The sequence below is a fragment of the Diabrotica undecimpunctata genome, chromosome 9 (genome assembly GCF_040954645.1).
Source record: "Diabrotica undecimpunctata isolate CICGRU chromosome 9, icDiaUnde3, whole genome shotgun sequence".
In the NCBI taxonomy this organism is placed as follows: Eukaryota; Metazoa; Arthropoda; class Insecta; order Coleoptera; family Chrysomelidae; genus Diabrotica; species Diabrotica undecimpunctata.
In genome coordinates, this window is record NC_092811.1 from 42,086,122 (window position 1) to 42,109,832 (window position 23,711).

The 23,711-nt window shown below is 31.8% G+C and overlaps 2 protein-coding genes across 2 annotated transcripts; one reads left to right on the forward strand and one right to left on the reverse strand.

Annotated features, from left to right (window-relative positions):
- Positions 1 to 13,486: 13,486 nt before the first annotated feature.
- Positions 13,487 to 14,074, reverse strand: LOC140450564 (uncharacterized). The gene has a single exon (XM_072544219.1). It carries the CDS (start codon positions 14,072 to 14,074, stop codon positions 13,487 to 13,489), a length of 588 nt encoding a protein of 195 aa, XP_072400320.1.
- An 8,515-nt stretch (positions 14,075 to 22,589) lies between these two features.
- LOC140450565 (uncharacterized) lies at positions 22,590 to 23,060 on the forward strand. The gene has a single exon (XM_072544220.1). The coding sequence runs from the start codon at positions 22,590 to 22,592 to the stop codon at positions 23,058 to 23,060; it is 471 nt and encodes a 156-aa protein (XP_072400321.1).
- Positions 23,061 to 23,711: the final 651 nt, after the last annotated feature.

Below are 23,711 nucleotides of genomic sequence, written 5' to 3' on the forward strand. Positions count from 1 at the left end.
CTGGAATATATTGGTCATTAAGTGACCTTGACTGAAATATTTAATATTTCCATGCTGGAATTTACTTATATATGTATATAAAAACAATAAGAATGATTTTTGGATAGGTCTAATAAGGTGAGAAGATTTAAATGATTAAGAACTGGCAAGTTTAAATGGAAGATGTACGTGTATTGAAAGTACTTACCAGAACTTCGGAGTGATTTTCCCATAAAACAACGTAACTTTCTATATAAGACAATACATAAACTAAATACTTATCCAAACTCAAATTTCACATTTCCAAAAACCCATAAATAACTTAAAAATTATTCAATCTCCGTAAGTCCTGCCTGCCGTGAAAACTTAACTCATTACTTCTTGAAGTTCTGTTCGAAAATAAGCATGGCCACTGGCCAGTATTCGTTGTCCCTTTAATGACAAGGAAATCGATTCTATTGTAAATCGATGTATAAAATTGTATTATAAATTGCCTACTTTTACGGCGGCGAATTAGTAGCTCTGTAGGGATTCGGTTTCAGTATTTGAAAGATTTTGCTAACGTTCGAAGTGTTAAACTATTAACGATCGTATCGTTACACCTGCATCAACTACTAAGAGTTATTAGCAAGGGGTACAAACACAAATTACAAGTATTCAATTTATTACAATGTATATAACTTAAATATATTCTATTAAACACTGTAAAATTTAATTTTTTTTTTTATTTAAAGACAAAGTCGCATCCACCTAATGGTTATTAGCGACGGATCTGTACTTATTTTACAAGAATAGTTATATTGCATGGTTACAAAAAAGATTTTTTTTCCTACACAATAGTACTAAAAAAAGTCAGTAATGCTATACAAAAAAAAAGTTAAATCCTATGGAACACATCGATAGCTTTTAAATAATCTATTAAGTTCTTTGTATAACTATTTTGACCTAACACAACTGATAAATTTGAATCTATATTATAAAGAGATTGTTGATGTTTGAATTTGTCACATTCAAAGATATGTTTTACTTTTAAGGTTGAATTTCAGCGCTCGTATATTGGTAGGTTACATTTTGAAAAAGGATAGAGTGTGTCAGTCTAGTATGGCCTAATCGTAATCGGTTAACTACACTCTGTTCATGGCAATTTTTGTACAAAGGTTTAGTTCCTTTAACTGTGTCTTTAATTTGTCGTAGTTTAGACGTTGATATTTGCCATTCGTTATGCCAGACTTCTAAGATTTTTGCCTCAATAGAAAGCTTTAAATCTTTTGGACCGCACTTTAATATTATTTCTGAGTACGCACTAGACACTGCACTACGCGCACTTAAGTCTGCTTCTTCATTTCCGGGGATACTCACATGAGAAGGAATCCATATGAAGTCAACTGTTCTTCCTTTTTCTTGACATGTGTGAAGTTCTAATTTGATAATTTTTTCAATTGGGTGTTTAGGATATACTCGTTGAATTGAAGTAATCGAACTCAGAGAATCAGAAAGAATAACCGCTTTGACAATATTGGTATCATTAATCAACTTAATTGCTCGATAAAGAGCGAATAATTCGGCTGTGTATATGCTACAATGGGGAGATAGTTGAAATAGATATTTACTTGAATTGATCACAAAAGCGGACCATTGCTAGATTTTGAAGCATCTGTAAATATTTTGGAGAAATTTTCATCAGTTTGGAGTATATTTGACAAAATAGTTTTTATTTCTGAGGGACGTATTTCCGACTTATTATATTTGCTCAAATATACATTACACTGTGGAATATTGATTGACCAAGGGATATGAGGATCGGTGATGTTTGGATCGAATATGTCAGGAAAATCAAAGTTTAATGTTTTGTTCTAACTCTTTCATAGTATGGTTTTCTTAGTTTATCATTATAATTAAAAAGTTCGTTATATTTATCTGTGAAGGTGTTACTATAAATAGGTTTTTCTGGATTACAGAATACCGAGGATGAATGTGTTAATGCACATCCGAGTTGCATTCGCCTGTGGTAAAGGGATGGCTCACCAAGTTCAGCGTATATGCTCTCAATAGGTGTACTTCTAAATGCTCGTAGTGCGATTCTTAGCCCATTATTATGAATTGTATCTAGAGATTTTAAAATAGACTTTCTGGCAGAACAATAAGCGATGCATCCATAATCGAGTTTAGACCTGATTAACGATTTGTATACTGATAATATTGTTTTTTGGTCGGAACCCCATTTCCTGTTTGATAATGTTTTTAAAATATTTATTCTCTTATGGCAAGTTAATTGTAATTGCTTTATATGTTCTTGCCGTGCCAGTTTGTTGTTTAAATGCATTCCTAAAAATTTAATATCAGTATCTACTGTTATTGTTTTCCCGTATAACGTAAGATCTGATGCAGAACTTACATTTGCTGTTTTTGCAAAAACCATGACTCTTGTTTTTGTAGTAGAAAATTTAAAGCCAGTATTCAGAGACCATGTTTTCAGTTTATTGATAAAGCTTTGTAAACATTTTGTCATACTGTCTATATTTTTTCCTTTTGTAAATACCTCTAAATCATCAGCATAAATCCGTGCTTTTAAAGATTTTTCTATGTTTTTCAAAATATCATTTATCGTTATTAGGTAGAGTGTTAGGCTAAGAACAGACCCTTGTGGTACTCCATTTGTTAAGCAGTGAGTTTTCGAGCACGAATTAGAAACTCTTACGCGAAAAGTCCGATTGGTTAAAAAATTGTTGATGAACGATAAACAGTGTCCCCGAATATTCCACTCATACAACGTTTTTAGAATCCTGTATTTCCTGGCAGTATTAACGGAAACTTTCGAGTTCCAGAATGTTATCAGCCGTTTAATCGATTTTGCCTAAATCCATTTTGTTCAGTAATCAATAATCGATTTTGTTCCAATGTCCACATTAATGTACTGTTAACGATTTTTTCTAAAAGTTTGCACATGGAACAAGTAATTGAGATTGGCCTGTATGATTCCACACTACATCGTGATTTTTTGTCTTTTAAAAGAGGTAGGACGTAGGAATTAGTCCATATTGAAGTATTCATATGTATTATATAACAAATATTTAAATGTCTTTTAAATATTTAATGTCTTTAAAATTAAATTTAATTAATTTAAATTTAATTTAATTAAATTTAATGTCTTTTAAATATTTCAGCACTTGGTTTAACTGGCAGCTTAGTAGATCCTTCATGTTGGTAGAGAGGTTATTTTTTCTTCTTTCTTGGGTGTATGTTTTGCATTCTAACAGAATATGTTTCACACTGATTTGGATCTTGCAGTTATGGCAGAAAGGGATGGCTTCTTTATTTATTACGTGAATATGGGTTGGTATAGTATGTCCTAATCGTAGTCGAGTTATTATCACTTGTTCATAACGTTTGAGTGGGAGTGGTAAGGTGGTGCCGACAGTTTCTATAACATCTTTTAATTTGTTGAATGTGGAATTCCAGTTAATCTGCCATAAGTTGGTAATATGTTTTTTAATGGAGTTTTTATGGTCATTTCTTGTAAGCATGTGTGACACAGGAATGCTTTCATCTTTGATAACTTGTTTACTGTAAATTTTGACATTTATAATTTTCATTGACAAAGACATTAGCTCATTTCTCGTGTTTATTGATTAATTTGATTTTTTTTCATATTTTTTATTTGAGTGCCTCTCCTATCGGAGATTGGATATCATTAGGGCGATTCTAATTTTATTTACTGCTGTTTTGAATAACTCGTTAGTGGTACAGCCAAACCACTCTCTTAAATTTCTCATCCAGGACATTCTTCTACGGCCTGGATTTCTGCGTGCTTTGATTTTTCCTTGCATTATATTTTGTAAGAATCTGTACTTTTGTCCTCTCATCAGGTGGCCCAAGTATTCAAGTTTTCTCTTTTTTATATTCAGTATAACTTCTGGATCGTTATTTATTCTGCGTATTACCTCTTCATTTGTAATTTTATCCACCCAACTTATTTTTGGTATACGGCGGTAACAGCACATCTCAAAGCTTTCAAGATTTTTAACATTCCTCTGTTTAAGAGTCCATGCCTCAACACCGTAAAGCAAAGTACTGAATACATAGCATTTTAATATTCTAGTTCGTAGCTGAATACTAATATCACGATTACAAGATAATTTTTTTATTTTTATAAAGGTAGACCTGGTAATTTCAATACGTCTTTTTATCTCGTGATTTTGGTCACATGTTTCATTGATAAGGGTTCCTAAGTATTTGTATTCGCTTACTTTTTCGAGTTGGGTACCGTTTATTGCGATACTAGACTAGCGTCATAGATTATTAATGAAGGTCACATATTTGGTTTTTTTGACGTTCATCCTTATGGCGTAGTTATTACATATTTCATTCATACTTTCAACTAGATGTTATAGATCTTCCGCTGTTCTTGCCATTATCACAGTATCGTCAGCATATCGAATGTTATTGATAATTTCTCCATTGAATATTATCCCTTCGTTTGCATATGAGAGAGCTTCTTGGCATGTTTGTTCGCTGTAGATATTAAACAAGAGCAGTGACAATATACAACCCTGTCGTACTCCTCTACATATTTCTATTTCATCTGATGTTTGGTCTTCTATTTTTATATTAGTTTGCTGATTCCAGTACAGATTTAATATTATTTGTATATCTCTGGTGTCAATGTTCTTACCCTCCAGGATTTCTTTGAGTTTATTGTGGCGTACTTTGTCAAAGGCCTTTTCATATTCTATAAAGTAGACGTGTACCTCTTGGTTAACATCTGTGTATCGTTAATATCGATATCTAATTTTTTATAGATTCGGTTGTGAATGACTCTAAGAAATATTTTAAGCAGATGACTCATCAAGGAGATTGTTCGATGATCTGAACTATGCATTGCCTTAGTTTTCTTCGGTATGGTGACAAACGTCGACAGCAAACATTCCTGAGGTATTATACCAATACTGTATATTGTATTGTATGGATGTAATATTATGGTTACGGATTTATCATTCAAAAGCTTCAACAGTTATGTAGGAATTTCATCAGGTCCATTTGCTTTTCCATTTTTAGCGTTTCTTATTTTCTAGCATAATTACTGTTAAAACGACTAACTGTTGCTCTCTTAATTTAATTACTTCTGGTAAGTATTTATTTTTAAGCTAATGAGAAAGGTAATATTTTCTAATTTACAAAATGTCATTATACTACATGAGTTTGGCTATAGTTCCGTTAAAAGGAAACTTATTTGTATATTTTCAAGATTACTTATTATTGTTATTTTTAAGATATGCCTGAAAAAACACTAAAGTTCCAAGCGCAGCAACTTGTGTTGAATTTGTATGAATATTTTGAGTTAATTGAGGACCTTTGGAGCCTCTTACATCTGTTCAAAAGGTAAAGTATCAAATTCATGTTTGTTATTGAGTTACTATTATACTATTATAAATATTTTTTTTACACCATATTTATTTATTTATTTATTAGCAATAGTACAGTGTAAATACAAATACTAGACAATAAATCACATTTCAGTAATAGAATAGTAGTAAAAATTAACAATAATTTAGTTTCTTTTACACCTCCTTAACACTAAATCCTACTGCTACCCGTTTTGACACACAATGATATCTAGGATATTGTGTGTGTCATTTCCTATATCATTTACAATTAACTAATGAAGTTTTTATCAATCATTTAACAAAAAATAATAAAAACAATATAAATTAAACATACAATTTTTCTAATAAAATTAAACTAAAAGTAATTTTTTGTTTTAAATAATTCCCTATTTTATGTTGTCTCTAATCCATTTAAAGATTTCTTTTTTTACTTTATGGTAAGGTTTTTCCCTAATATTCTGTGGTAACTTATGAAATAATTTTGGTCCTACAGTATATATATGGTCCTACAGTATATATGACATAATGTATGTTTAGGACTGCTCACTTTTACGTTATTTAGGGTTACATTTCTTGTATTTATACCGTGTTCTATGTTTACTTTATAATATGCATTTTTTAACATAAATCTAATTACACACTTATTATACAGTTGATCAATATTTAATATTTCACTTTCTCTATATAATAAGTTAGTTGCATACCTTCTATTTTTGAACAGCATAATTTTTATGACCCATTTTTGTGCTATTCTGAGTTTTGAAAGAATTGTTGTACCCGCATTTCCCCAAACTACTATGTCATAACCAATTACCGATTATATAAACGCATAATATACCTACTTAAGTACTTTAAAATTTAGTATGTTTCTTAGTTCGTAGAATTTAAAAATAAGCTTTCTAACTTTATGAGTTACATAATTTATATGTTCTTTCCATTGAAAAGTTTCATCAGTGTATATTCCCAAGTACTTTAAAAATGGTGTGCTTTCAACTACTTTATTACAACTATCGTTTATGTAATTTAATGTTTTGAAAATCTGGCAATGAACGAGTAGACATCGAGAAAGAGATAATCTTAGTTTTCTCAACATTTAGTGAGAGTAAGCTATCTTCTAACCACCCATTAATTTTTTGAAAAGCCAATTCAGCATTTCTTTTTACCGCGTCCCAATCATCTCCACTAATTACAGCCACAGAATCATCTGCATAACAAAAGCTGTCATCTTTATCTAGCATAATAATAATATACATATTATTACATAATTTCATTTATGTATACATTGAATAACAGAGCTGACAACACTGTACCCTGTGGCACCCCTACCTCTAGTTCCAGTTTTTCACTTTCTGTCTCTGATATTTTTACACTTTGTTTCCTGAATATTAAATAAGATTTTACTAAATTATTAGGAATACCTCTTATGCCTATCATATCTAAACGCTTTAAAAGAATTGGGTGTGCTACAGTGTCAAATGCTTTGCGAAGATCCATGAATATACCTATTACTTTCTTACCTTCATCAAGTTTTTTTTTTGTATTTTTTCTGTAACTTTACAAAGTGCATTTTCGGTGCTACAGCCTTCCCTGAACGCAAACTGATTTGAGTGTAGAATTTTATTTTTTTCTAGATATTTTAGTAGTTTTGTTTTAAAGCATTTTTCAATTATTTTACTTACAGTACTAGTTAACGCAATCGGTCTATAGTTGTTTGTAGACTTTCTGTCACCTTGCTTATATCGCACCTTGAGAACTATAGGGCATTAACTGCTAAAAAATCCTAAACTGAGTTGACTATGAGGAATTATTAAAAAAAAATTCTCTTTTTGGGGCTATAAGGCATTAGTTAATACTTGCACTCTATACTCTTAAATGCTGTATGTCATTGGTTAATTAAAAAAAATAATTGGGAACTGTAAAGGATTATTAGCAAATAATTCTTTTTTTTACTTAAACTATTTTCACGTAGTCAAAACTATAAGGCATTATTTGCACATAATTCCCTACAGTTTGTAAAGTTGGCAACACTGTTACACATGCATCAATCAAGAGCTGCCAATAAAGGCGTGTTTTGCCTTTAAGTAAAGTACGTTAGTACCGACTAATCTGTTGTTGTGCCTTCGTTATTCATTTACATCTTGATGTCGTTTGGTGTAGCTTTTATTTTTGAGTAATCTGTAGCGAAAGTTTGATATTGATGAAAAATGTGTGCTAGAAGACTGCAATTTTTAGAAGATCTCCGAAATAAGTGTACTGAACGTGTAAGTATGATTATTATTACCAATATTATAACCTATAATTACTTACTGTTCCTCTGATGGGTGGCCTTCCTAGGAACGACTAATACTGAGTGTTTTTTATTTATTTATTTATTATTTGGGTATTTAGCAACACGAATTTAAATAATTAAGTATGTCAAGTTTCAATGAATGCACAGTTATATAGGTAGTTTAAATTGATAACTAATTAGTTTAAATTTTAATTCAGTTACCACCCTTGCTAGAAGAAGGGACTTTATTCTCAAGAGAAAATGAAATTCAAACAGAAATTTCAGAGTTTGAAAGAGTTGGCCGAGAAGATAGTCCTACAGAAATAATCTCAGAGAGAGATACGTGGAAGAATGGAAATCCATCAACAATGTTAACTGACAAAGCTGCAAGTCGTGGAGAAGAGCTGTTCCAAGCAAAAATAGCCTCTGAGGTATGTTCGTAGCGCATTCTTTTTTATTAGAATTCAATATTTGTTCCTACTTAAATAACTGGATTGATGGCCTCTCTATATTAGCTTTTTTACTCCAGTTGATTATTGTTGTAGAAGCATAATTTCATAATCGATCATCTGCCCCAATGATTGCGAGAAGCCTGTGCTACTAAATGGGAATAATATCTAATTAAAATTAAATTAATAAAACTAGTGCCATGATATGATGTTTATAATTAATTTTATTTGTAGTTACGGGATATTAAACTTTTTGTTTTATTTCAGATCACCAGTAATTTTGCTGGCTGTAGTGGTATGAACCTAGATCAAGACCATCGAACTGGCAGTGATCATCAAACAATTGTAAATACCTAAGTCATTCATCATCATTCTTAGTACCTATGTTGCCAGTACTAACCACAGTAATATTCGCTTTTTACAATTATTTTATTTTACAGGATGAATCTTCACTATTATCAGCATTCAGCGATGACAGCATTGATGATCCAACATGGTGGCCGGTACTGACACATAAATCAAGCGGTGAAAATATTACCGAAACAGATGCCATCATCGAAAAAAATGTTGATAAAAACTTACAAGTTGGAGCAAGCGTAGTGCATGAAGATTTAAATGCAGAAAATAGTATGTCAGTCAATGCAATGGATGCAGAGGAGAAAAAAAATACAAGGAAAAGGAAGCGCCAGCCAGAAAAATGGAAGAAAAATTTGAGGAAGACACAAAGAAATTTAGGACAGGCTTATACTAATGCCAAAAATGTTCAAGTTCCTGCTAGAGGTATGAAAAATAGGTGCAATGAAAATAAATGTAAATTTAAATGCAATAAAATAACAGATGAACAGAGAATCCAGCTGTTTACAAAATATTGGAGCTTTGGAGACCTCATGTTGCAAAGAAATTTTATTTCAAAATGCATGAAAAAAACTAACATTAAATACCGTAGAGTGAATGTAGGAAATCGTCCAAGAGCACCAAACTATGAATATGAGTTTGAGATTGAAGATAACAAGTACAGAGTATGCAAAACATTTTTTATGTCAACTCTCAGTATAAGTGATAAATTTATCAGAAACATTTAGTTAAAAACACAGGATAATTTCATACAGAAAGACCAAAGAGGCTTTCACCAAAATCATAAGCAAGTAGGGCACGAAATCAAGCAAAGGATCCGAACTTATTTCACTGAAATTCCAAAAGTTGAATCGCATTACTTAAGAAATCAGACAAGCAGAATATTTATAAGTGGCGAAAAAACGTTAGCAGACGTTCACAGAGACTACGTTTCTCAATCAATCGCACAAGAACGTGAGTATGGAAATTACCACATCTTTAGAGATATATTTAATACAGAGTTTAATATAGGATTCTTCACACCGAAAAAGGATCAGTGTTCACTTTGTGAGTCATACAAAAATCCAAGCGACAAAGAAGTTCTCAGATCTGAATTTGAGAAACATCGTCACGAAGTTGAATTAAGTAGAAAGGAAAAGACCAAAGACGCCGCATTAGCAAAATCTGAAAAATGCATAACAGCATGCTTCGATTTACAAGCTGTGTTGCCTACTCCGTGTGGTGAAATATCAAGCTTTTATTATAAGCGACGATTTTCTACATTCAATTTCACAATTTTCGATATCGGAAAAGGACTGGGACATTGTTTTATGTGGTATGGGGGCATTGCTTATCGTGGTCCCAATAAAATTGGAACATGCCTTAAGGAGGTCCTATTTATGTACCAGCCCAATGGGTGACCGTTATCCAGTCAGCTAAGAAAAATGGACCACCATTCAAAATAAATGAAATCTGCACTGATGGATTTTATGACCGTAAAAACTTATGTTCAATGATTTTCAACAATTTCAACATTGATGAAGACGGAAACAAAATCACATGGAATGATATTAAAGTTTTGGAGGTAAAAAAGAACAGGCCATTTTCCTTCAAAGTGAAGACTAGTTTTGAAGGACCCTTCAAAACAATAAACCTGTGTCGCCGATTAAGGTTTCAATTAATTGAACTAGAAAACTTGGAACTAAAGACAGCATATGATACTGCACCAGGTATCACTGCAGTTAAAAAGAGAGATCTCTTATCTTTATGCGAAACAAATGCAATTAAACCCCAATACCATGATTTTTTTAATAATTTAGTAGTTGGAAATGATTCACCATAATATTAATGATACTTGCGATATAAGTATGTATAATATATTATTGTATTGTCTGATGATACGTTTTCATTTTCTGTGTAGCTTGTAATTTTTATTACATACTGTTTTTTGTCTGTAATAAAGTTACCATTAATTTGATTATGTGCAATTTTATTATTTCAGTTCAGAGCTATAAGGAATTATTTGTAAAATCTACCAAAAATCGAACATTTTTTAATACGTATTATTTGGGATTAAAGCCCCTTAAAATTGATTATTTTTATTTCCAAAAATTTTGGTTTAACATTTAATATCTTAAGAGTAAAAAATTTTTTAGTGTTAAAATATTTTTAAATTCCCATTGTCTCAGAAAGATATTATTTGCAGTTAATGCTCTATAGATCTGAAGGTGCGATATAATGGTAGTACTATTGTCGTTTTTAAAATTTCTGGGAAGACTCCAGTACCAAATACTATATTAATAATATGCTGAAGTGGCTTTATTAACTTTTCTTTAGGCTTTGTATCTCTCTCAATATTTCTTTTTCATTGCATGGAGTTAATAAGAATGAATTTAACACACTTTTTTTACCCCCTTTATCTCTCCTGTCAGGACACTGCATGATTTTATCAGCTAATGTTTTTCCTATACTAGTAAAATATGTATTAAATTCATTTGCAACATCTTTTTTATCATTTAGCTCTACATTATCACTATTTACAATTGTTCTAATTTCTGTCTTACATACTTCATCATTAGTAGCTTGTTTTATTACCTTCCATAGTTTTTTGGGATCATTTGCATTATTTTGTACTAGCTTTTTATAGTAAAAGTATTTTGCATTTTTTATTAGTTTAGATAGAGTTTTTCTATACATCCTATATTTATTTATAAGAAATAAATTATTATTATTTAAAGTACACTCTTTTTTTAACCTATCCCTTTTTCTTATTGAAACTATTAGTCCCCCCGTAGTCCATGGTTTCAATCTTTCTTTTTTACAACCTACATTAATAGTTTTTGTTGACCTTACAATCATATTTTTAATTTTATCAATAAAAAGCTTTGTACTTACATTCACATCATGTGTTCCGAGAACATCATCCCATTCCGCTGCTTCCAAAAATCCATCAAGTTTCTCATAATTAATTAGATTGTAAGATTATTTGTTATTTTTAGAATTAACATGACCTAGAATTGGTATATTAAGCAGAATGGGATCATGATCCGTAAGATTCCAGCATGCATTTTTTGAAAGATTTCATTATTACACCTTAGAAAATAATGATCCAAACATGTCTTAGAGTCTCCTATTTTTCTAGTTGCTTTATTTATTACACTAGAGAAACCAAACCCTTGCATTGCTGTTAAATAATTATTTGTATTATCTTCTTTTGTTGTAAGTAAGTTAATGTTCATGTCACCCACCATCACATACATTTTATTTTGTTCAAAAGTTGTTTTTAACATAATTCTATTTAGGTTCTTTATAAACCTTTCTTTCTCTGTTGAAAAACATCTATAAGTAGCAAAAATCACTAGGTTTTTGTTATTTTTTTCTATTGTGGTTTTTAACATTTTAAGGTTGTTTTCTTTAATTATTTGACAATCTACAATATACTCCTGCTCAACATAAACAACACACCCATCGCATCTATTTAGTGTGCTATCATTGAAATATATATTGTATCCTGGAATATTAAAATCTGTTAAATTATACAATTTATGGGACTCAGACATCACTATCACATCAAAGTTTTTCTCTCTAGATTCTAAAAAAACCAAAAACTGATTGAAGTTTTGGTATATGCTTCTTATATTAATATGTATCACGTTAATATCTTGTAAATAATTGTCAAAAAAGTTTATCTCATTTAGATTATCACATTCATAAGTTTCACTTGCCTTATAGTCATCAAAAAAAAATCGGTTGCCTGTAAAGTCGGTTTTACGGGCGAAGATTTTACGTGACAACGTCTTTTTCTCGGTAGAATATTTATTGATATGAATATTATTAAATTGCACAATAGGAACAAGGAATTGAATGAAAATAAGAATTGCATTACCGATTTATTAGGTATTTTATATATTATTTATATTTTATATATTATATTTTTATATATTATTTTATATATTATTTATTTTATATTATATTATTGATCTTATTATTTTCTACAAAATTTATTTGAAAATTTTTTCGATATATCAATTAGTTGCGGAGATATCGATCATTGAAGTTATTGTTTGCTACCAGTATTTTATATATTTATTTTTTTCAGTTATAAAAAATTACTATTTCCAATTGTGTCTACCAAGTATGGTCACATGTATTTGCCTACATATTAAATAATAATAAGTACAGATAATGTTATGTGACGTTCACTTCTGATTATATATATTTTAATATTTTTAATTTTAAAGAATCAATTTGAAAATCAAAACACTTATTCAGATCGAAGGTTCAAATTTTTGCTAAATAAATTTGAAATTAATTAAAATTTGTAAATGTAAATGGTAAAGTTGAAAATTAAAACATCTACTAAAATTGGAATTTGAAATTCTTGCTAAACACCAGTTAAATTCTAACTCCACGCGTGGTGATTGGTCGGTTTAGTTCGTTTGTTTGGTCGCCCTGTTTTGACAGGTTAGAAGTTATAATTTGTTATTTTAAATGTTTGACTAGCAATACGCGCTGTTTCTTCTCAATCGACTGAATTACGATTGATTGCAGAGTGATTTAAACTAATAATTTACTTAACACTATCAACATTTGTCAATAGTATGACATAACCTATAAACTCAGTTTCTCAACTTTTGTGTCAATCTAACAATTAATCAATCAATCATAGTTTACGATAATGAAATATTAGTGTACAATTATTTATCTTTATTGTTGTAGTTGTTGTAAATGACGAATCTAAGCACTCCACATTTTCACTACAGACACAGCTGACGATACTTTCAACGATTTTCAACTTTAGCGATTCAACGCGCCTAATTCTCTAGTGCCGCGCGCAGCGGACCGATCATCTTTGAGTGGGAGAGAGACGCAAGGCATTCGCCGGTCCGGCGGGCCTCTCTCTCGTTCGGCGACTCACTGTAACAGACGTGAGCGGGCGTTACACTTTTTCTTAAATGACTCCGAGCCACAACCTAATTTAAGACGTTGTCACGTCAAAATATTATTAATATCAGCGAATTTATCAACAAAATTTCTTAATGTTTACAATATGTTATGAGGAATGATTAGTATTATGGCAAATCATTTTCGCCTCTTATCCTAATAGGAACATCTTTTTCAGTTTTCTTCAAATAAATGATTCCATTTGTACAATATACTGCTTTGTATCCTTTATCTCTCCTAATTTCTCTAACCTTTTTAAAAAGCAAGCGTTTATTTAATGGTAAATCTTCATTAAGATAAATTTTTCGTTCTGTGCCCTCCAGTTTACATTTATTTAAAGTGATTCCTTTTAACAGTTTAATTGTTTTTAGTACGTCCTTTTTTAATTGAACATTACTAAACTTTACTAAAATTCGTCCATTATCCTGGTTCTTCATTCTAAAACATTCCTTAATATCTTTTTCGTCAATCTTTACTTCCATCGCTCTCAGTATCTTATTCATTATCTGAATAGAGCTTTTGTTGACTTGTTTTGGAATGCCAGAAACTATGATATTGTTTTCTTTTTCTCTAACTTCAATATCATCCATCTTGCTTTCCATTATCTGTAATCGTTTTTTCATTTTTTGATTTTCATGTTTTAGTATCTTAAGTTCTTCTAGGACAGACTCAAATCTAGTTTTCTGTTCCTCAAAAGAATCTGACATAAACTGCATAGCATCTTAAAATCCTTGTATTTTTTTGGTCATATTATCTTCCATTGGTTTGAGAAACTGCTGGAAAGATTCTTTTATGATAGCTTTAATCTTTCTGTCATCCATATCAGTGAAATTTTTAGTATTTTTACTCTTTTTACAAAGTTTTTGTGAACTAACCTCACTTTTTTCGATGTTTTCACAGCATAGATATTTTCCGCCTATTGTTGCAGTTTCTACCCGCGTTGCACAACTGGGGTGGTAATTAGCTTCACAAACAGCACAATCTACCGACTCTGTTTGTTTATTTTTATGATCCATGTGTCATAATAACCTCAAAAATATATATTATATAAGCGGTATTTTATATATTTTATATAAAATAGCGCTTAGTCAAGTGATGCATAACGCCGTCCATATTATAGCTGAAAATATTTCTAATCTTCTTCCATCTAAGGACCAGTTGAAAAATTAAAACATAGTTACTTTTTTTACCTCATTTAGATAAAACAAAAAATTTAAGTGCTCTTAAATAGTACATCTAATTTCTAAACGCTTAAGATTAGGTCTATACCATTTTAATTATCTGTAACTTGTAAATAATTCCCTTACATGTACATTACCTAATATAATTGACCTAATTTCAAGTGATTAACTATGCATCGGTGGCTTACAATTATAATGTACACTATGGATTTAGTGAAACTTAGTAGAACCTCAGCTTAATAACTTAGTTAAACGTCTTTCAAGTCTAAACTAAAACTATTATTCCCTTGGCAGAGATGCAACACACTATAACATTTACCTATTTATTATGAATAAACATATACATTTCTGGCGGTAAATACTCAGAAGTTTAATATAGCTGATCTAAGCAAGTATTCTCCAGAAAAGTAACGTGATATGGAGAAAATGTAAAGTGGGTTTATTATAATACAATATTTAGTCTTTTTTGAAATAAATCATAAAGGTTAGGAAAGGTTAGTTTTATTGAATTTTTAGATTTTTAAACTAAAAGCCATTTTATTCCTAAAAAGCCATGCAAGTACTTCAGCGAGACATAACAATTTATTATAGTGTTTCCATAATCGCCAGGGAGTAATAGTGCCCAGCGCTTTTGAAATTTTGATAATTTTGTCAGTTTCAAGTTTTCACGATACAGTTAACGACACTGTTTTTTTTTCATTTATTTCAGCTATTGGGAGACTATATTATGAAGAAAAATGAAAAAATAGTCAAAATAATAGGAAAAATTCAACATGCCCTTGTGTCAGTTGGAAAAGAAACCCTCAAACCACTTGGAGAAAAAAACAAAACCTTGGATGACAGTAGAACTTCTTGAACTTATGGAAGAACGAAGAAAACATAAAGCAAAAGACCTGAATAAATACAAAGAAATTCAGAGAAACATCAGAAAGAAAATCCGAGAGGCAAAAAAAAAGAGATGGCTCTCCGACAGATGCAAGGAAATAGATGATCTGGATAAAAAATATGATAGCTTTAATTTACACAAAAAAATCAAAGAAATGACAGGTTCTAGAAAACGTACAAAAGCGAATATCCTTAAAAATGATAAAGGGGATATTATTACTGATATGAAGGAGAGATTATATCACTGGACCAATTACATCCAATAACTATTTAATGATGAAAGAGAAGAACTGTCATTAGAAATCACCGAGGATACCGGACCACCAATATCAAGAGAAGAAGTCATCTATGCCATCAAAAACACTAAAGAGGGTAAAGCTAATTATTTAGAATTATTAATTATAGAGAATTATTAAAACTCATCGATGAAGATATTATTGATGTAATGGTTGAACTCTTTAATCTAATATATCAGACTGCCACAATCCCCAAACAATGGCTGCAATCGACCTTTGTAGCAATTCCCAAAAAGCCAAGTGCAACAACTTACTCAGATCACAGAACAATAGCTTTAATGAGTAACGCACTTAAAACATTTTTGAAAATAATTCACAGCAGAATTGTTAAAACTCTTGAATATGAAATTAGTGACACATAATTTGGCTTTAGAAATGGTATAAGTACAAGAGATGCTTTGTTCGGCTTAAATGTGCTGGATCAGAGATGCATGGACATGAATCAGGACATGTACTTATGTTTTGTAGACTTTGAAAAGGCATTTGATAGGGTTCAACATAAAAAGCTTGTAGATATATTAAAAAGCAAAAATATTGACAGTCGTGTTATAAATATTATATCTAAGTTATATTGGAATCAAACTGCCAAGGTAAGAGTTGACAACCAGTAGACCCAAAATATCAAAATACAGAGAGGAGTCCGCCAGGATTGCGTACTGTCCCCACTACTTTTCAATGTCTACAGTGAAGCGGTATTTCAAAAAGCGATCTCAGACTCAATAGAAGGTATACCTATCAATGGAGAAGTTTTGAATAACTTAAGTTTTGCAGACGATACATTAATAATGACGGATAACAACAATGATTTACAGAACGTAATGAAACGCCTTAATGAACGCTGTCATGAATACGGACTGAAGATAAATTTAAAGAAAATCAAATGCATGATCATGACTAAATCTGCACATGCAAATATCCAACTGACTATTGAAGATACTGCAATTGAGAGTGTTAATAACTATAAATACTTAGAAATATGGATAACATCAGATGTAGACCAAACCAAATAAATTAGGACACGCATTGAAATAGCACGTGCATCATTTATTAAACTTAAAAAGTTTCTTTGTTGTCGGGATATAAGGTTAGAACTACGCACTAGAATGTTTCGATGTTACGTGTTCTCGACTTTTCTTTATGGCTTGGAAGCGTGGACACTAAAACAAGTCCATCTGAATAAGTTGGCGGCCTTTGAATTTTGGTGTTACAGAAGAATCCTACGAATATCATGGATTCAAAGAATGTCAAACGTGGAAGTAACTAGAAGGATAGGAAAGGAGGCGGAAATAATATTAACTATCAAAAGACGAAAACTTGAGTACTTAGGACATGTGATGAGAGGGCAAAAATACGCATTATTACAACTTATTATGCAAGGCAAAATCCGAGGAAAGCGAAATGTGGGAAGACGAAGAATATCCTGGCTAAAGAACTTAAGGGAATGGTTTGAATGCAGTAGTGCAGAACTTTTTAGAGCGGCAGTCAACAGAGTCCGCATAGCCATGATTATTTCCAACCTTCGATAGAAGATGGAACTTAAAGAAGAAGAAGTCAAAATATAATGAAAAATTATACTTATAAATTGAAGAATAACATAAAAATCACTGTGAACGATAGTGTGTATTCGTATCAAATTTAGGGATAAAAGACATCATTTGAGCTTATTTTTAATGAATCCGTCTCTCTTTTGTGGCCCACAAACGGCAGCACTTGCTTATGTAACTAATTTGACACACCTTTCAATATACTGTGTGTAACACGGAATATTTCTCAGGATTTTATTTTCCACAATCTGTGGCTCTATGAAGGCCTGAGATATTATTTTAGTACTGATATTCTTCTGTAATAATATTTTTCAAGGTTCTCTCTTGGTTCTCAAATCTATCATATCGGTATCATCATTAGCATTTATATTTAAAGTAGGTACTTGAAAAATACGTAACGCTCCGATGTCTGAAGTCTCTGATCTTCAATATTCTGTGAAGTGCAAGTTCTCTGACGTACTGTCTGTTGTCGGCTAACATTTCTAGTTTTATTTATTTATCGTATGGCACTTAACACATTTACATTTTGTTTTAGAAAATTTGAATTTAGAAAATTTGTTTTGTTGTAGAAATTTCGGCAAAGGATCTAGATGAATCATCCGATTCAGGTAGGCAGAAATAAAACCGGTCTGAGCTTCTGGGGAGATCGCCGCCGTTCTCGAATAACAGGACTTCATATATAATAACGGAACTGTAATTGAAGGGGAACAGTTAAGAATTGAAGACGCGCTCGCGATTTAAATGTTACGTTCGCCTATATAAATTATGTATAATTCGTTAAATAAATTAATATAAATTATTGTGCTTTTTAATGAATTAAGATAAGAACAATATAATAAATTATTAAAGACATTATAAATTAAATAAAGACATAGCAGTTAAATAAATTCACATTTCAATACATTTGTATAAAACATAATACATATTTGTTTACAAATGAACATTTAACTTATTTATATATTCTATCGACTCTGGAGTCGCCATTATGAAATCCTCTGACCTGCCTTGATAGGATCTTGTGAGATACTATTCTATGATGTGACCCTGGCCGGTCTCAGCTTTTGTGGAGGAAGAGTTCTGAACTAAGTAGAGATTCTTCAGCGCTCCGCAGAAGACAGACTGGACGGGGAAGTCTTCAACCCCGACACGGCGCGTCCCATATTGCTGATAGGGGACGTCCAGTATATTATACAGGATTGGTGCGAATAAGGTTCACCAAATAAGTACCCGCGGATCAACTGAGGACATGGTATAGGGCAGCAGCTATATCATTACTAACTCCAAGGCTGTTAAAGAATGACTTCATAATAGGCTTGGAATCAGATACTTATGGGCGACAATCAGATATTGATTTAATTGGTTATAATACTGCGGTGTGTAAGGCAAGGAGAAACAAACACACTAAATATTCTCAAGATATTATAACTATGACAAGTTACGGAAAACAAAAGGCCCCTAGTCCTTGGCAGACCTTAGATGGTCAAGGGGTGCTAAGAATCCCCACGACAAATGCTAAAAACCCCCCAAAAGTGGAAAACAAAAATTATAAGTTAAAAATTGAAAACTGGAATGCAAAATCGCTCTTTATGCCAGGAAAATGTCATAACATCGTGAGAGAAATGAAGAGAATGGTAGTCAACATTCTCGGAGTCAGTGAAGTTAGATGGCCTGGATCTGTACAGACAAACATCGATAACCATGTAATATACTATGCTAGTAATAACGATCCTCATCATTATAACGAAGTGGCATTTATAGTTGACCAGAAAAGCAGTAAATGTATAAAGAACTTTATACCTATATCTGATAGAGAAGCTATGCTGCAAATTAATACCACTTCTTGTAAAATTAACTTTATTCAAGTATATGCTCCTATAGCAGAAAAACCAAAAGAGATTAAACCGCTAATGAAGATCACAAAGAAAAATGTAAACATTATTATGGGAGGTTTTAATGCCAAAGTAGTTGAAGGGCGGACCGAAGACGTAGTAGGAAACTTTGGTTTGAGCCAAAGAAATAAATAGAGGAGAATTACTGGTCTAATTTTGCAAAGAAGAAAATCTAATGATTAGAAACACCTGGTTTAAACAACCAAAAAGAAGATTATATACATGGAAAGCACCTGACGATAATCAAAACCACATAATAAAAAACCACATTGATTGTATATAAATTGACAAATGTTATAGAAACGGAATCGGGGGAGTTAAAACATATCCCGGGGCAGACATCGGTTCCGACCACAATCCTGTTGTTGGTAAAATTTCAATTAAACTAAAGAAAATCAAATACAGAGAGAAGATTAAACCTAGCCTCGAAAAACTTAAAGATCCAATAATACAGGCAGATATAGAGAAAACACTCAAAGATACACTCAAAGAAAAGTTTAATAAAGCACCCGCGGAAGCAGAAGAAACAATAGAAAGTATTTGGCATACTTTTAAAATAACAATCACAACTATACATAGAGAACAACTACAAGACAACATCACAAAAACAAAGCATACATGGAAGACAGAAGAAGTCCTAGAACTGATGGATATAAGGAGATCTTACAAAAATTGCAATGAAGAAACATATAAACAAAACCAGAAAATCATCCGAAACAAAATCAGGAAAGCCAAAGAATGGATGAGCAGCAACTGTGAGGAACTCGGAGATTTACTAAAAAAGCATGACTACTTTAATGCATACAAACTGATTAACGAAGTCACAAATATGAAAAAAAAATCACTACAACAAATTTAGTAGATGATAAAAACCAAATAGTATCTAGTCCAGAAAATGTAGAAGATTTTTGGGAAAAATACATCAAAGATCTGTTTGATGACTAGAGAACAAAACTACAAATGAATATAGTACAAGAAACAATACCTGATATATTAACATCAGAAGTTACAAAAACAATTAATACGACAAAGCCACGAAAAGCCTCAGGTTCAGATGAAATATACGTAGAGATGATAAAGCTTATCAATGAAGAAAATCTTCAGACGTTAACACTATTATTTAGCAAAATATATACCACTGGAATCTTCCCAGAAGACTGGCTTAGATAGACATTTATACCTATGCAATGCCTATACCCAAGAAAAATAAAGCAAATAGATGCTCACAGTTCAGATTAATTAACCTAATGAGCCATTTTCTGAAAATTTTACTCAAAATTGTACATCAACGAATATCCAGAGAATGCGAAAGAAACCGAAAGAACCGAAGAATGCGATCTTTCAAAATGCCCTTGAAAATATTGAAGCAAAAATAAAACTCAACGGAGAATACGTCAACAACTTAAGATACGCAGACGACACCGTCATTATTGCGGACAATGCTGGGGGTTTACAACGACTTTTGAATGTCATAACCAGAGAGGGAGATAGCTTGAGACTAAATATAAACAAAAATAAAACAAAAGTAATGGCTTTTACACGTGCACCAAATGTCGACATTAATATTTGTATCTATAACAAACACATAGAACCAGTACAAAGATTTCAGTAACTTGGTTGCTGGATAACAAACGATCTTGACCACAAGGTCGAAATACATGCTCGTATAGAATATGCTAGGTCAGCATTTCAATGAATGAAATAATTCCTAATAAACTCTACGTTATCGTTTAATATCTGATACAATTTGTAAAAACGTTTATTTATTCCATATTGCTATACGGAGTGGAAACATAAACTCTTAGAATTACAAGTATGAGGCGTATAGAAGCCTTTAAGATGTGGGTTTTTCTAAGGAGGCTGAAGATCTCTTGGACAGAGCACGTGACCAGCAACGAGATGCTAAGAAGAATGAGTACTGAGAGAGAACTCCTAAATATTGTAAAAAACAGAAAAACGAGTTATCTAGGACATATTTACAGAGGAGAAAATTACAACTTCCTACGACTTATAATGGAAGGGAAAGTGGAAGGAAGAAGAGGTCAAGAAAGAAGAAAATGCTCCTGGTTGAAGAATGTAAGAGACTGGACAGGCATGGACACACATTCGATATTAAGAACAGCTCAAGATAGAGAGCAATTTGCTGTAGTTATAGCCAACCTTCAGTAATGGAGAAGGCACCTTAACCCTTTATCGGGCACATTCAAAAATATTTTAATATCTTTTACTGGATAATGGAACCATACGGTTACGTTGAATTCAAATGCATATTTTACTTAAACTCCGCTTTACAAGGCTTGCTGTTCAGTGAAGGCATATGGTATCGGTCATTTGCGGTGGGAGAACGTCAATCAATGGTTAATGGTGCCAGAAATTTTTCACGTGTTTGTAGATTTCGCGCGTTCTTCCGTCAGTTGTTATGTTAGCTGTGTATGTGCCTACTACTAAGAATTTTTTTGGTAAGTAAAAATATATTTCTATGCAAAACGAATAATCATGGATTCTTGAACCTATATTTGATGATTTGGGTTACATGATATTACAAGTAAGGTGATAATTGATAAAATAACTTTATAAAAAAACATTGGTAACCATATGGTAACAAGTATCAATAAAAGTTTGTTGTTTTCAGCATTTTGCTATTATGGATGGATTCAATGAGATTCCTTCATGTAGTTTCTACGGAAAGTTGAAGGGTAAAATACCATCCAGGATCTTTTTGTCAATTTTGTTGATGATGGGTATAATAGATCTTCCTTCCTGTGAAGAGTATTGGGCCAGTGGAACACGTATCGAACAAGTTGCAAGCCTGATGCCCATCAAACGTTTTAAACTTCGGAGAAGATTTATTCATTTTAATAATAATTAACATATAACACAAACTACAACAGATAGGTTTTTCAAAATACGTCCGCTTTTAGATAAAGTTACAGAAAATTTTAAAAAGTTTCAAAAGGGATACAAATTTTTTATTCTATCAGGGGTATCTGGTTATATTGTGGATTTTATTCCATATCAAGGTTGAAGCACATTAGAAGAATTAAACGGCACCCCTAATGAACTAGGGAAGGAGGAGATAGAACTAGGTGTGGGTGCAGCTATTGTTATAGCTTTATCAAAATCTTTGCAAGCTTACCACTTTTTATTTATTTAAAAGAAAAATGGGTATCTATTCCTTGGGAACATTATGAAGTAACAGAGTTGGTGGATGTCCATTAGAAACACATAAAGTCTTGAAAAAAGAAGGAAGAGGAAAGTATGATTACAAGGAGGATAAAGACAAAGGCATTATAGTCGTAAAATGGGTTGACAACAAAGTTGTATTGTTAGGAAGTACATTGCACGGAATAGAACCAGTAGACGCAGTAAATAGATACAGTAAAAAACAAAAATAGATGTTGCCTGCCCTTCTATTGTAAAACAGTACAATAAACGTATGGGAGGCGTGGATACGGCTAATGCATTAATGGGTTTTTACAAATCTCCACACAAAGCTAAAAGATGGTACTTTGCAATGTTTGCCTATATTCTTGACGTCTGTGTAACAAATGCTTGGTTGTTGTACAGAATAGACTGTAAAGCTTTGAACATAAAGTTCACGCCTCTGAAGAAATTTAGATTGGAAATTGCAAAAGCATTATGCCAAGTTGGAAAAGGTTCCAGAAGGAGAAGACCAAGTTTGTGCCAGGCTGGTTTTCCAAAAATAAGATGTCCAGTAGTTGAACGACCAAATGATTTAGCAAGATTGGATTCTTATGCATATTGGCCAATACATACAACAAAAGGAAGATGTAGGTATTGCATCAAGGGAACGTGTCGTCTAAAGTGTAAAAAATGTGATGCAAGACTGTGTCTGACCGAGGAGAAAAACTGTTTCAAAGCCTTTCATCAAAATAAAAAATTGTAAACTGTTTTGTTTTCTTGTCACCATATAGTTGTAATAATAAAAAGCTTAGTAATTTTTGAAGTTTATTTTGCAGACCTTGTTACCATATGGTTACATTCTGTAATTTGTTGCAGGATAATGTTTCAGATATATAAATATCAATATTTGATTTTACTGAACATTTAGAAACGGCTTATATGAATAACTTATTTTTTAAAGCCATTTTAAAGTGGTGCCCGATAAAGATTATAATATACAATGTTACCGTATGGTTACATGTGCCGATAAAGGGTTAAGAAGAAGATGTGACAGATGGTTTGTGGTTATCCGCAGTAACAGAATGGAGATGGTTGTTTACTCCATTTGTGCATCATGTAACCGCATCTGCCATGTTGGGCTCGGATTTGGTTCAGCAGAATCTATTTGTTGCGTGGTAAGTCAAATCCTGGTGATTTTTGTGTGATGAAGGGGAATCTGTTATTTTGTTTTTCCATCCGTGGACATCCCTGTTTTAGATAAAAAGAAACATAAAATGGTTAAATTAAAAAACAGTTTGAATAAGGTCATGAGTTAAAAAATATTAAATAATAAAAATAAAACGTTTACGTAAAGAAATAAACAACTTTTCAACATAAAAGGTTAGAAGTAATTTAAAGATAACTCAGTATTATA